This window comes from Syzygium oleosum, unplaced genomic scaffold (genome assembly GCF_021117445.2).
Source record: "Syzygium oleosum isolate NSW1041296 unplaced genomic scaffold, Sole_v2.1 Sole_v2.17, whole genome shotgun sequence".
Taxonomy (NCBI): domain Eukaryota; kingdom Viridiplantae; phylum Streptophyta; class Magnoliopsida; order Myrtales; family Myrtaceae; genus Syzygium; species Syzygium oleosum.
The window spans coordinates 1,379,336-1,393,273 of NW_026607501.1; the positions used below are offsets into that span (position 1 = coordinate 1,379,336).

At 38.7% G+C, this 13,938-nt stretch overlaps 2 protein-coding genes across 4 annotated transcripts in view; both read left to right on the forward strand.

Annotated features, from left to right (window-relative positions):
* The window catches only part of LOC115666275 (putative disease resistance protein At3g14460), a 74,634-nt gene extending 73,746 nt beyond the window's left edge, over positions 1-888 (forward strand). For all 3 annotated transcript variants that reach the window (XR_008818220.1, XR_008818221.1, XR_008818219.1), the window contains 2 exons: positions 12-72; positions 659-888. The gene's annotated coding sequence lies outside the window, so the exon portion shown is untranslated. The remainder of the gene's footprint in view (positions 1-11; positions 73-658) is intronic.
* A 462-nt stretch (positions 889-1,350) lies between these two features.
* LOC130140208 (uncharacterized) lies at positions 1,351-3,422 on the forward strand. Its single transcript, XM_056319001.1, has 3 exons — positions 1,351-1,533; positions 1,657-1,829; positions 2,990-3,422. Exons 1-3 carry the CDS (start codon positions 1,459-1,461, stop codon positions 3,066-3,068), a joined length of 327 nt encoding a protein of 108 aa, XP_056174976.1. The 5' UTR covers positions 1,351-1,458; the 3' UTR covers positions 3,069-3,422.
* The last annotated feature ends 10,516 nt before the right edge of the window (positions 3,423-13,938 follow it).

Below are 13,938 nucleotides of genomic sequence, written 5' to 3' on the forward strand. Positions count from 1 at the left end.
TTGTTTTGCAGGTACCATTGTAGTCAGCATTGGCAAAATCTATTGGAAGGATCATTTGCGAACATTGTTGAGGTAGGGCTAATGCTGTCAATGTTTTTGTGTCATTTTTTTTGCAATTTATCCAAAAGAAAGAAGAAGAAACAATGAAATTTATTTGGTGCACTGATATGTTCTAAATTTTCTTCTAGTGAATATAATCTTTTTCAAAATCTAAAAAAAATGATCAGTTATGTGGAAGCCGTGATGCGATTGTGAAGAAAGGGGATGCAGTATTTTTTTTTTTATGGTTTTCTTTAGAATCGAGAACCTTCTTTTTGTTGATGATGATCCTTCATAGTATTAAGCAGTCGATCTGGGATAATATTCTGAGGCAGCCCGTGGCTCCAAGCTTTCAATACAACTCCTATTCATGACAGCATTGATATACCATAAATCACCTTCCGTTTGGGTCTTGATCTCCGGTGGTTTAGGAAACTATTGCTTACAGCTTGCTAGAAATATTCAGCCATTATACTTATGCTTGTTTGGTTGAGATTGTAATGATATGATGCCTGCCTCTGGGTTTGCATTTGCGTTTACTCCACTGCGGAAAATGAATCCGTCATACATTTTGTCATTTTATCTGAAAATACCTTCTTATGTGGCATTCTTCCTGTAGGGAGTTCAGGAAGAAAAGCTTCGAGCTCACTTGGGTTACTTTGGTGTGACTGGAAATCGTGCACTTCAACCAATGTATACCTTGTCTGGTACATCTCCTCCCTCTTGCTACTGTTGCATATGTAAATTTTTTGTCGCAGCAATTTTCGCATGAAATTTAGAAGCTCTAGTAGAGGTTAGTCAATTTGTAATCTGAATTGTAGTTCACTGTGTACTACTCCAAGGCTATTTGGATTTATTGCAGATATAACATGGTGCTTTGACCATATAAATAGGTGGTCAGAAAAGCAGAGCTGCATTTGCCAAGATAACTTTCGAGAAACCTTACATAGTTTTGCTTGATGAGCCATCCAATCATCTGCCAAGTTTACTCATTTTTTTCCATCTTATGACTTCAATTACCTTTTCAGTTGGCTTATTATTTTTCTTGCACTAATTGAACTTATCGGAATCTGCTCTTACATTGAAATTTTAGGAGAACCAATCAGTGATTACAGCTACAGAGAGCCTCTGTCATCATATATATAACTTATAATGGAACATAAACCAATCTAATTATTCCAACTTGGAAAATGTTGGGAATAGAACAGTTATGCTAGCCTGATCAGTTTTTTCGTATTAGAGTAGTCATTATACCAAATAGTTCTGATATATGTGCCTATAGGCAATATTGGGCTCTGCACATAGTTAATGTGGTTGTGGACCTACTTTTTGTTTATAAATTTGGTCTTCAAATTCTACTTTAATGACCAATGACTGCTAAAGTATTATCTTTGCAAATTGTTTGTTTCTTGTCTAAGGATGAGTGACTGTGATTTTGCATTTTTGCCTATCCTCAACCGTAGGATTTGGATGCAGCGGAGGCACTCATTCAAGGTCTGGACTTGTTCCAAGCAGGAATTCTACTGGTGAGATTGATTTTCTTGTCAAAATACTTCGATTTGACCAATGATGGATCATTTTCAGGGATAACAGTCCTCTTTTTGCCTTGATTTGCAGGTTAGTCACGATGAGCATCTAATAGCTGGAAGCTCAGATGAGGTCTGGGTGGTTTCTCAAGGCAAGGTGGCGCCTTTTCTTGGTAATTTTCAGGACTATAGGAAGGTGCTTCAGTTTTCCTTGAATAAGGTGAATCTAGTTATTGACATCAAGAGAGAGTGGTTCAATGGGTTCACATTGTTAAGGAAAATTCCCAATAGATTTTGAAGTTGACAAAACTGTCCATAAGTGTTTTGTAAGTCTGATAAATGCTTTGAAGTATTTTGATTCAGGAAGTTGTTTTTGGAAGAAAAGCATATGTCAATCTTGATCTAGTTCGTGTTCAGATTGTGAAAGAACTTCAAGCAAAAGAGATTCAGACTCAGAACGAGAAGTTCAGACTCAGAACGAGAAAGTTCAAACGCAGAATTTCTTCAGACGCAGAAATTCTTCAGACACAGGCACTGAAATTATTCAGACACAGACGTTAAAATTATTCAGACGCAGAACTCAGAACGAAAAATAACAGCTAGTGATCTGGTATGGATTTCACAGAAGGAAAATTTTGATTGTCTCAAACTCAATCAAATTGATTGACAATCGAACATTACGACAAGTATGCATTACAACGGATAAAGCTCTACTTATGGAAACCAAGATTCTGATTGTATGGGCGACCAGAATAAGCGGGATTCAGATTTTATCAACCAACGGCTACTCAATCCATTTTATACAAATCTGTCCAAAGATGAATATTGGAAGATGATCCTCTGAAGACTATCCAACGGCTAGTTTGAAAGTGGAGGAGTATAAAAGGAGATCAACGAGGAGTAGAAGGTAGAGAACGAAATCAAGAATCAACAAGTCCAAAGTCTGAGCATACTCCGATTCAATCTCTTGTCTTTCGTGAGCTTAAACGTGTAATCATTTGAGAGGTGTAGACAGTGTTATAAGTGTGTGCTTAGGTGTGAGATAATGTGATCTATCGGCTTGGTATAAGCAGCACCAGCTTCGGGGAGAAGTGCTTGGGTTTAAGCGGCACAACTTGCCGTAACTTCTCATTGATTTTATTAGTGGAATCCAGCCAGTAGGCTGTCAGCGTGAGAGAGTGGACGTAGGCTTGATCTAAGCCGAACCACTATAATTGTTTGTGTGCAGTTTTCTCCATCTCTAATCTCTTATTATATTGTTTATACTGCTCACAAGAACATTTGTCACAAAGTCTGATCAGAATCTGCTTGTTGTTCAGACTTTGTTCTTGATCTTTTACTTCCGCTTTAAATTGGTAAAGAATTGTTTAAGATCACCTATTCACCCCCCCCCCCCCTCTAGGTGATCCTTGCTAGCTACATCACACATTACCTTACAAAACAGAAAATGAGGCTCAGCTACATAGAGAAAGCGAAAAAGGACGAAGAGAGGATTGTTGCTGATATACAGGACGGACTCACAGTCACACTGGCCCTCGTTTGTCATATATACTTGATAAGGGCTCGTGGAAGGATGAGTCTAAGTTTTTGACATTGAGCATGCAGTATCATTTGCAATAGCTTAAGAACTGAGTTGGGATTGTGGTCCTGGTATAATTTATGATTCTTTGCACATTTTGTCCTAGCAATAGGTCCATTTGTTGTGCCCCTGGAAGTTTGATACTCTATCGCCGCGGAAGTCAGCTTTCCGATGCACAGTAAAATGATTTAATCATTTGCGAAAGAACCATTTTAGCACAGTAAATTATTTTGTAAGACAATCTATTTTTTGAGAAAGCTGTATGAATATATTTTCCCTATTTTCATGCTTTGGCACTGTTCGGGAGAATTAATTATGAAAATATTATCACAGTCAACAAAACTCTATATTCAACTCTAAGTACAGAATTGCTTTTACTAGCTATAATGTAGGCGTTGCCTAGCCAAAAAGTACTATAATGAAATTCTGTATAAATGCCTGGATTTGTTAGATAATATCCTTTTAACATGCTCAGGTCAATAATCGAAATAAGAAGCTTTCTTTCTTCCAACTGCTATGGTGCAGATGAACGAACGCTACTGAAAACAGATGTTTTGAATTTGCGAGTGTGACAGCTAGATTTTGATGAGCCCTGCTGGTCAAAACCCATTGACAAACTGGTTGCCTGATCAAAGATTAAAGTTCATCTTTCTTTTATTCAAATACCTACTCCATCTCTTAACATTTTTAGCAGACCTACATTTTATATTTCCTGTGCAAGAGGGGGAAGGGAGGGAGGATCAATAGCCGTGGCTACCATCTGGATGTTGCTTTGAGGATTTGCGTCTGCAATGAGATATTCTTATTCCGAGAAAGTCGTCACTTAGCACCACTCATGACCAATTCATTGAAGTAGGCAAGCCCCATCACAATTACCCCATCAAGGTGCCAAAGGTCCAGAACCATTCTGACGCAACGAGATGTATGCACTACCATCGCAAATGGTTTCGATCTCGTGACCTCACATATTAAAGATATATCTTGAGTTTGAGTTTGAGCAGATGAAGGAAATTTTATCCAAAGAGGAAACTTGCTACTATGGCTTCATGATATACAACATTGAGGAATACTGTTGCATGAATTCTATTATCGGACAATGATAAAACTATTGCTTGCTTCATGAGGTTTATGCCATAACAATCATCTTGATCTTGAGGAGCAAAACTGTTTTCTAAATCGTCAGACCCTGCTTGAGACATTGTCTCCCGAACTACTTTTAGCAGAGACTTTTGATCTGGAGCGGCTGCAAGTGGAGCTTGATGTTGACCTTTGTTGAGGAATAAGTGAGTTTGTTCTGGTAGTCTGCGACTTTGACCGAGTGGGATTTGCAGCGAACCATAAACGCCTCTTCATTTGCAAATGGAGGGGCAAATTTTGACCACCATTTAATTTTCTAATTATCTTTCAAGAATAGAGCATACCACGGTCTACTGAGCAAGATCTAACATGTGAAGATGAAGAGGTTCTTGAATATTTCGAGAGAAGTAATTGTATCCATTTGAAACCTATGGAGGGAAAATATGAGAACCTGGACCAAATTAGATTAAACCAGTCTTGGAACCAAATAGGACTCGTTTTCTGAAAATTTTTATCAAAGAAGAAGAAACATGAATGATCAAAATGTTTCTGATTTAAAAAGTTATACCATGCTTGCATATACTCATAGTAACTATATGGTTGAGGCTTAAATAAATTCGTAAAAAGTTCTGGTTCGAAGACGATGATCTGTAATATAAGTAAAATCCGGAGGGATGTGACCCTGCATTATTTTTATGACTGAGTTTTGAAAAGTTCTTCTAGGATTTTGTTTGTTTGCAGAAAAATATTTTAATCAAAAATTTTATTTTCGTTTTTCACTGTTTAGAGTGGTAAAAAAAGCTTGTCAAAGGAAATTACTTTGGTCAATCAGAAAATCAAATAAAAAAATTTAATTTAAAAAGTCGAAGTACGAAAATAGTATGGACACAAGAGTCTAAGACGAACTATTTTAAGCAAAAAAAAAAAAAAACAGAGTCCCTCTGATTTGCTGTTACATGAAGTTGCCACCAGATATAGTGGTGATTCCTTGATTTACATGAGTGAGATCACCACTCAAATGATTTTCTTTTTCGTTATTATGTATAAAATCTTTTGATTGATTAGTTTGACGCCATGTTGAACTCACTAAACTAAGACAAACTTGACCATACTTAAACACACTTCAACTTGTTTAAGACTTATATAAGATAAGCATGTCAAACGAAAGAGAAAATGAAGATCGGTTCGGTTTGTTTGAGTAAAGTAAGAACTAACTCCAAATTAGGTTTCGTTATTTTTCCCTTCAAGAAGTAGAGGTTAAGGAAGGGACAAAGGACTCGTCAAGCTGTATGTCTACAAGACTCGGTGTATGTTTTCTTTGCAAAAGGTAGTAAAGAATTTGCTCTGAACTTTGCCCGTGTAAATCAATTTTTACATGACTTTCCAGATGGTTTTACCATTTACGATTAAGTAACTTGTTCATCCTGAATTTGTCACACCATAGATGACAAATCGGTGAAGCTCCATTACTACCTTATGTCAGTTCATTTATTTCTTACAATGGACTTATTCGATTTAGTTGAATGTTTCGCTATTTAGTTGCTTTGCCCCTTTTCTTGATTAGTAATGGATCAGTTGTTGCTCCATGTAGTTTTTTTCTTTTGGCCTTACTTACCCAGCCGGTTGCCTTATCTTGGTGTAAGATAATCGTGGTTCAGAGGTTCAATCTGATCGAGCTCCTGCAAATTCCAATTGCATGCTGTCGATTCTCGAGGTAGCACAGTTTCTTCTCATCAAGTTTTTGTTGGTGATAACACTTGTTCGTCGATCGCCTGCTGTTTTTGTGTCGATGAATTGAGTCGAAGAAGAACTAGTTCGAGAGAAGAATCCTCATTTTAGCCATTAGGCGGCCTATTTCGGAGAAATTTGGTGAGGATCATTGTCACGCCCCGAACCCCTACGGCACGCGACACCGCCTCTGGTCGATTCAAGCGACGTCCCAGGAATATCGCTGACCTCAAATTCACCATCAGAGATTTACTACCACAGCGGATATCAACAATTAAACCCGGACAATTAAAACTGGGGAGAAAAATCAGGGAGAATATACATATCTTTTTCATTTCCTTCTTATACCATAATATTTACATTTATAAACTGTCCCATAAATGTACATGCATATCGCCTTTCTCAAAAACCGATACTCCAAGGACGAAAACTTGGGTTTACTACTACTCCAAAAAAGGTGCTCGCCAAAAACCCATTCTGAGTCTGATTCCTTGTCCTCTGAGTCTGAGTCCCTTTATACCGTCCCATCCACTGAGGACTCCAAAACGTTCTGGTGGCGGTGGCGGAAGATTCATGGGTCCTGTCGGGGTTCTGAAATTGTTGGTTGAAACAACCGTGAGAACACTTCTCAGTAAGTTCACCCCTAAACCCAACCTAGGCTAGACTAGCATGCAATCTCCTGACTGGAAACAATTATTCAAATCACAATACCACAATAGTCAGACAATTATCTAACCCTGCAGGTTAGGCAGATCAACATACAATAGGCACGGCACATGCGTGGCACGCATAATCACACGTATGTCAATCACACGTTCATGCACCGATTCTCATACGTTTGCATGCCAGTCTATGCATGTTCCATGCATGCAAATGTCATCTACATGTCATACGCATTCTCCGGCCCACTGGCCCACACTGGCACACTGGCAATTTTCCAATTTATTATTAATTACGACTTGAGTCCACATTATTAACGGCCCGGTGCGTCTAGCCTGCTTCAAAGTGCATGAGGCGCAGCAACCGATCTGGCCCAGTGTCTCTAGCCTGCTTCAAAGTGCATGAGGCGCAATACTGATCTCCTTACGAACCAGAGCCTGCTTCAAAGTGCATGAGGATGGTCGTCTTCCGGTCGTATCAGGCATCGTCCTGCTTCAAAGTGCATGAGGACGGTATCGACCCGAAGGTCACGACCCGAAGGTCCTTCGGTGATCACACAACTTATTATTATCTGAACCCAGCGTATAACGCTTCAGGGCATTTTAGGTGATCACATGCTCATGGCAGACACGCATTCTCACACAATTTCATCACATACCTCACTCTCGGCATACACAATGCGTGTCCATGTTATGCAATGCAATGCACCATGAGCGCCAATTAAATTCAAACACTCAATATCACCACACGCTGAAACATCACATTGCAGGCACAACAAAAAATATTGCCAGGCTCAAACATGCGCACAACATCATTCAAACTCAATCCTGTCAGATGTAAACACGCGCATATACCACTCTTATCCCATTATTCCGTCCATTCTCATTTCCTCTTTCTCATTCTTCGCCAGTGACCCGTGTAAACGTACACGCCTCAGGTACACTGCGACCACTCACCACATCCGGCCCGCGTACTCGTTCACGCCTCAAGCCCCTCGATCGCGCCCCGAGCATCACACGCCTCGGTCCGATCCCACATTCACTTTCTCATGCCATTGCCTCAAATTCCGTGTACACTTGCACCCCACACTTCACCACATCACCATTTTCACACAAAAGCACATTTTCGCATAAAACAACATTTTTCTTTGTTCAAATGTTTTCAAATCATTTTCAGCCCTTCACGGGATTTTCATAAAATTCCAAGACGGACCTAACGGTACCGAACACGCATCAAACGACTCACCACAGCACAGTGCACAGTACTCCCACAGCTCGTGAACAGTAATTTCTGCACTCAAACCACAAAATCACACCACCGACTCTTCCCGACACTTACATGAAACTCCGAGCCGGACTCAACGGTATCATTCTCGTACCCAACAGCACGCCACAGCATACTCAACTGAATTACCACAATTTACTAATAATTTAAATATGCATCCAATACGATAATTCCCATTTTTCTTCAACCAAACGGCGTCGGATTAATTCCGATTCTTCACGGGACTTTCTCGACATAATATCTAGGTTCCAAAAATTCAACTTGCGTCCCAATCGGACCATCACAGCTCGGTGAACAGTAATCCACAGCCAGTGAACAGTGATTCGAGGCATATGAACAGTAATTCGCAGCCCCTAATTTTCTGAATTTCCAATAAATATTACCCGAATTAATTCCTAAGGCCCGCCATAAAATTTTCACCCCCTATCCATGTGATTCCGCACCTAATTCCATACTGATTTTGTTCGAATTTACCCGTCGATACCCGAAGTCCTAAATTAGGTTTAGGCGCGACTTACCCGCGTTCTAGACTTCCTTGGCTAGAACGGAAAGCGGCGGCCCTTAATCGGGGACAACGGCGACGACGTACAACTTCCGGGTGGCGGCGATCGGCTTGGACGGTGATGGCGTGGCTTGCGCGTGGCCGAGGGCCTCACGGCCAAGAGAGAGAGGGAGGGAAATAGAGAGAGAGAGGGACGGCGGGAGGGGGTGATGGTGGCGTACGGCGGCGTGGACGGTGGCTTGAGGGTGGTCCGGTGTGGTGGCGGCGAGCGGCGGCGCCGGCGGTGGAGAAAATGGCCAAGGAAGAACTCACGGTGGAGGAGGGGAAACTCACGGCCAAAAAAGAAAAAGGGGGGGAAGTCCACGAAGGAGAGGGAGAGAGAGAGAGGAGAGGGTCTTATCTAGAAACTTTGATCCAAAAAAATATCTAAAGCAAAAATGACTAAAATACCCCTTCTTCCATAAGCATGCCCTTTGTTAATCCTTAAGGGCAAAACAGTCAACTTCTTCGTTTCTTGTCCAAATTGAATTTTTCCGAAGAATTTGAGCACACCAAAATTTCACACGTGTCACGTACAACGTCGTCCTAACGTTCCGGCGTGACTTCCTAATTTTCCAGTGTCCAATTTGGACAAAAATTCCATAATTAAATTCTATTAAACGCAACTCGAGCGTTTCTCAAGCTAACGGGCGGCTTGCTGGGGAAACTCGCAGAATCGACTCATGACTGATACTGAATCGAGTCACGTGCAAGTCCGTTCGATGCGTGACGATCTCGGTTGTCATAAAAATCGCGAAGATCAATCACTTGATCCGAGGGGTACGATCGTTCGGTATAATTTCGGAATCATTCGTCAAGTCGTTTCGTGGTCCAACGGAATCACCCGCGATCCACTACTAGGACAGTGGCGAACCGACCCCTAACTATCCTTGGATCGCCAACAGTGGCTCAAAATATCACTTACGCGATTTAATGGTCGAAGTCCATTCACGGTCGAATTTTCTTTAGTCGCGCGAATTTAATTCCCCTATTAGCCTTTCCCTAATGGTTAGCATTCCCAGGAATGATCAGTTCCGGGCGAGAATTTACTGCGAGCACATTTCATAAAACTCAATTATTCAATAAATTCCAATTGGTGGAAATTTCGGAATGTCACAATCATCCAGTACAGTTGATGAGTGGATATATAGATGATTGATGCCAGCTTGACTTCGTCTGCCTAACTAGCCAAGCCCCTTTCGTTGTGCTTTTTGAGTTGTCGAATCGGTTTCAAGAGGTTCGCTGGATTTGTGATTTCGATACCCGTTTCAGGAGCAAAAATTAGCATTTGCAGAGTGACTTGGGAATTGGTTTTGGCCTCGCTCCCAACTTCATCGATTTGAAGTTCCCTTCTTTTCGAACTTGCCTATTCTATCTAGCTTGATTCTGGTGGGATTTTGTTTTCTTTACCACCAATGCTGTTTATGGTTCGTCATGCGCTTTATCATTTCTAAACATAGGAAGCACGACGGAGATAAATTAAATGATGCAACACGATATCTTTGAAGTTTTTCCGGTTTCCTTAGCTATATGACTTTGTGTTTTGTCTATTTACCGACTAAAACGGTTCTTAAAATTGGTGGTTGGCAGCTCTTACTGAGAATCCAAATCATATGCTAATTAAGGGCATTTACATCATCTTATTTGCTTGCTCTAGGTGTGGATGGTGAGGACATTATAAAATTCGACCGTGTTTTCTTCCAGAAGATTATTAGCATGATGTGCATATACTTGAGACAAAGGTATAAGCTGGTGATTCTTCTATTGAGTGGCATTTGATCTTTCTTGCATAACGAGGAGAGAAAAATCTTACCATAGATTTTTTTACCCAAAAAAAAAAAAAATTCTTACCATAGATTGCGCTTGCACTGATGGGTGAGCAATTTGTTTTACGAGATTGATTATATGGAGATGGCTAGAATTGTAGTTATATATATTGGTAGTAGTTGCTATAATTAGCCCGACAGGTGTTCGTTAAAATTTTCCAGAGAAATTTGAATTGAATATCTTACTGGATAACCATCTTTTGTGAATAATAAACTTGTCTCTACTTTTGTACAATGTGCAGATGTGAGATTTAATTGTTTCTTGGTTATATGCCTGTTAATTTCTCAACTAGAGAATAGAATTTTTTTTCATAAATTTTTTTTGTTTTTTCGTGGCAAATTAACCACGAATTTTGCCATGAATTTTTTTTTGAAAATATTGAATATTTTTTTTTTGTTTTTTCGGGGCAAATTAGTGATGAATACAGCTCGTGGCAAATTAGCGACGAATTTTGCTGCGAATTTTTTTTGTTTTTTCGTGGTAAATTAGTGACGAATTTTGCGACGAATACAGTTCGTGGCAAATTAGTCACGAATTTTACCACGAATTTTTTTTATAAAAAAATAGGATTTTTTTTGTTTTTTCCGGGCAAATTAGTAACGAATTTTGCGACAAATCCAGTTCGTGGCAAATTAGCCACGAATTTTGCCACAAATTTTTTTTTATAAAAAAAGTAGAATATTTTTTTTTATTTTTTCGAGGCAAATTAGCGACGAATACAGTTCGTGGCAAATTAGCCACCAATTTTGCCATGAATTTTTTTTATTAAAAAAAATAGAATATTTTTTTTTGTTTTTTTGGGGTAAATTAGCGACGAATTTTGCGACGAATACGGTTCCTTTTCAAATTAGCCATGAATTTTGTCACGAATTTTTTTTATAAAAAAATTAGAATATTTTTTTGTATTTTTTCGGGTCAAATTAGCGATGAATTTTGCGACGAATACAATTCGTGGCAAATTAGCCACGAATTTTGCTACGAATTTTTTTTATAAAAAAATAGAATTTTTTTTTGTTTTTTCATGTCAAATTAGCGACGAATTTTGCGACGAATATAGTTCGTGGCAAATTAGCCATTTTGCCACGAATTTTTTTTATAAAAAAAATAGAATATTTTTTTGTTTTTTAGGGGCAAATTAACGACGAATACAGTTGGTGGTAAATTAGCCACGAATTATTTTTATAAAAAAATAGAATATTTTTTTGTTTTTTCGGGGCAAATTAGCGACGAATTTTGCGACGAATACAGTTCGTGGCAAATTAGCCACGAATTTTGCCATGAAATTTTTTTTATAAAAAAAATAGAATTTTTTTTTTTGTTTTTTCGGGGCAAATTAGCGACGAATTTTGCGACGAATACAGTTCGTGGCAAATTAGCCATGAATTTTGCCACGAATAATTAGCAATGAATTTTGCCACGAAAAATTAGCGACGAATACAATTCGTGGTAAATTAGTGACGAATTTTGTCACGAATTTTTTTTTGTCACAATTTAGCGACGAAAATTGAAATTTTTCGTCGCTAAATTTTGGGATGCCGTATTAGCGAAGAAATTTTTTTCGTCGCAAATTCATTTAGTGACGAATTTTGCCAAATTTTTCGCGGCAAAATTCGTGGCTAAAACCTTATTTTTTTTGTAGTGCGAGATTAATTTAAATGTTGTCTCCGCTGGGGGTTACCAATTCTTTTGTCAATATTTATTACTTGAGATTCTTTGTAAGTGTCTATATATAGAAGTTATCACTTATTGTAATAAACATAATTCATAATCAAAATATACAATTCTTATATATTCTCTATTTTCTGCATATTATTTACAGTCACTGCATTCCTCTCTTTTTTGGCACTCTCTTCTCTCACTAACGGTAGTCCCCATTTCTTTCTCTTTTAATTTGTAATTTGACTAGAATGACACTTTCCACCTCACGTATAACAGACAACTTCTTTATTTCTTTTATTTGTGAATTTCTTTCCATATTTTTCTTTATTCTTCTTATATGGTAGAGCAATTAAGATTAATATTCTTAGCGTAACACATTTATCCAAATTCAGTAAATAATATACATACAAGATCAAAGATGAGTTATATCACTGCAACAAAAGTGTTATATGTACCGGAAATACTCAATCAATCAACGATACCAAAGCGCACATCAATGGTCTAGTATATTGATCAATCTAACGGTCAATATTAAATTACGGCCACGCTTAATGCTCCTTGATGAGGCCTAGCAAGATTCCTTTTTAATGTAGATCTCCACCTTATTATCAGCCGGTGTTTCGATTGATATAGGAAGTCCAGAGAACAGTATGCATACTCGCAACATAAAACCATCAACACAATCCTCCAACGAGTCAAAAAACTTCAGGATTCATTTCGTAAACCAGTTTTACAAATCAATGTAAGTATCCTTTCACAATTCCTCCATTAAGAAGGATACATTTTACATAGCATTTCTCAAATCATTTTACAAATAATCAACTCTCAAACTATTTCAAGATATACTTTGCTATGCCATTTCAACTAACAAAAGGATAGTCAATGTCCAATCCAGCTTCATGCAACAAATATGCTCTAAACATTGTGCAATGCCTCTTTCATAACTTATAACATATCTAATTTATGTTATTTCCAGGACATGAGTTCAAAAATCATAGAAGAGAGTGTAGGGTTCATCAACGAAAAACAACGCAACGGAATATAGAACCCTAGACAGGATCCATGTGTATATTGAAATTGGAAAGGAATTTCGATACGTACCTTTTGCAGATCGAAGATAAATCAGCAACTGATTGTGTCTGGATGAGCGCCCCAAGTGTTGCGCCTCTACCGGTATCCACACACACGAACGGAATTCTCCAACGATCCACGTGCTAGCGAAAGATCTTGAAGTTCCTTTTCTTGAACGCCTTTTGATTTTCGATACTCTATCGAAAAAACCCCAGACAGAGAACGATTCTCTATCTATTTATACAGCCTCATTATCTAGTGGAATTAAAAGAAGTGGGCCGGGCTATTTGGGCCCGCCAAACCATCCACCTTCAATCGTACGTTTAATCGTTATCTCATAACGCGCACGATCGCATAGATAATTTAAATAGGAGAATAAATTAAAATCTACTTCTTAAGTAGATCAAGGCGCACAGACAATATTAAGTCCGTTCGCTATTGTGTGCGACCCTGTAGGTTCACTAAACATTAGCAGTGTGCCCAAAACTCTTTTGGCCCACAAGTCATAAGCGGTCTCTAGCAACACATTATGACTACCTAAGTATAGTGAAGATCGATTTTTCGACACAACCTAATCCACAACTAATATTAGAATATCAACCTCGATTGATTCTTAGGGCAGACCACTAACAATCTCCCACTTGCACTAGAACCAATCATATAAACTAAGTCTCTTTTGTCACTTGATTTCCGAGTTAAGCATAAGGCAGGACAAGTGTCATCCTTATATAGCTTAAACTCATTTTCCCGATACCGCAGTTAGACTGTCAAAACAAGTAGTTGACTCTTCAACTCACTTGAGCATGGCCATGCATTTCACAGTCTCAACTCTACGGGAGGCCAGGAAATCATACCCTCGTTATATGAGAGGGACAAATCCCATCTTGTCTACTCACATCACTCAGCACGCTTCATGACATACCCAGCCATTACCTTTATAATCACCT

What these genes read in the sequence shown, in the direction of transcription:
- LOC130140208 (XM_056319001.1), top strand. Translation starts at nt 1,459, where the DNA reads ATGAGTGACTGTGATTTTGCATTTTTGCCTATCCTCAACCGTAGGATT. An exon ending in AGCGGAGGCACTCATTCAAG is followed by an intron (nt 1,534 to 1,656) that starts GTCTGGACTTGT and finishes CTTGATTTGCAG; the next exon opens with GTTAGTCACGATGAGCATCT. An exon ending in AGAGAGTGGTTCAATGGGTT is followed by an intron (nt 1,830 to 2,989) that starts CACATTGTTAAG and finishes CTAGCTACATCA; the next exon opens with CACATTACCTTACAAAACAG.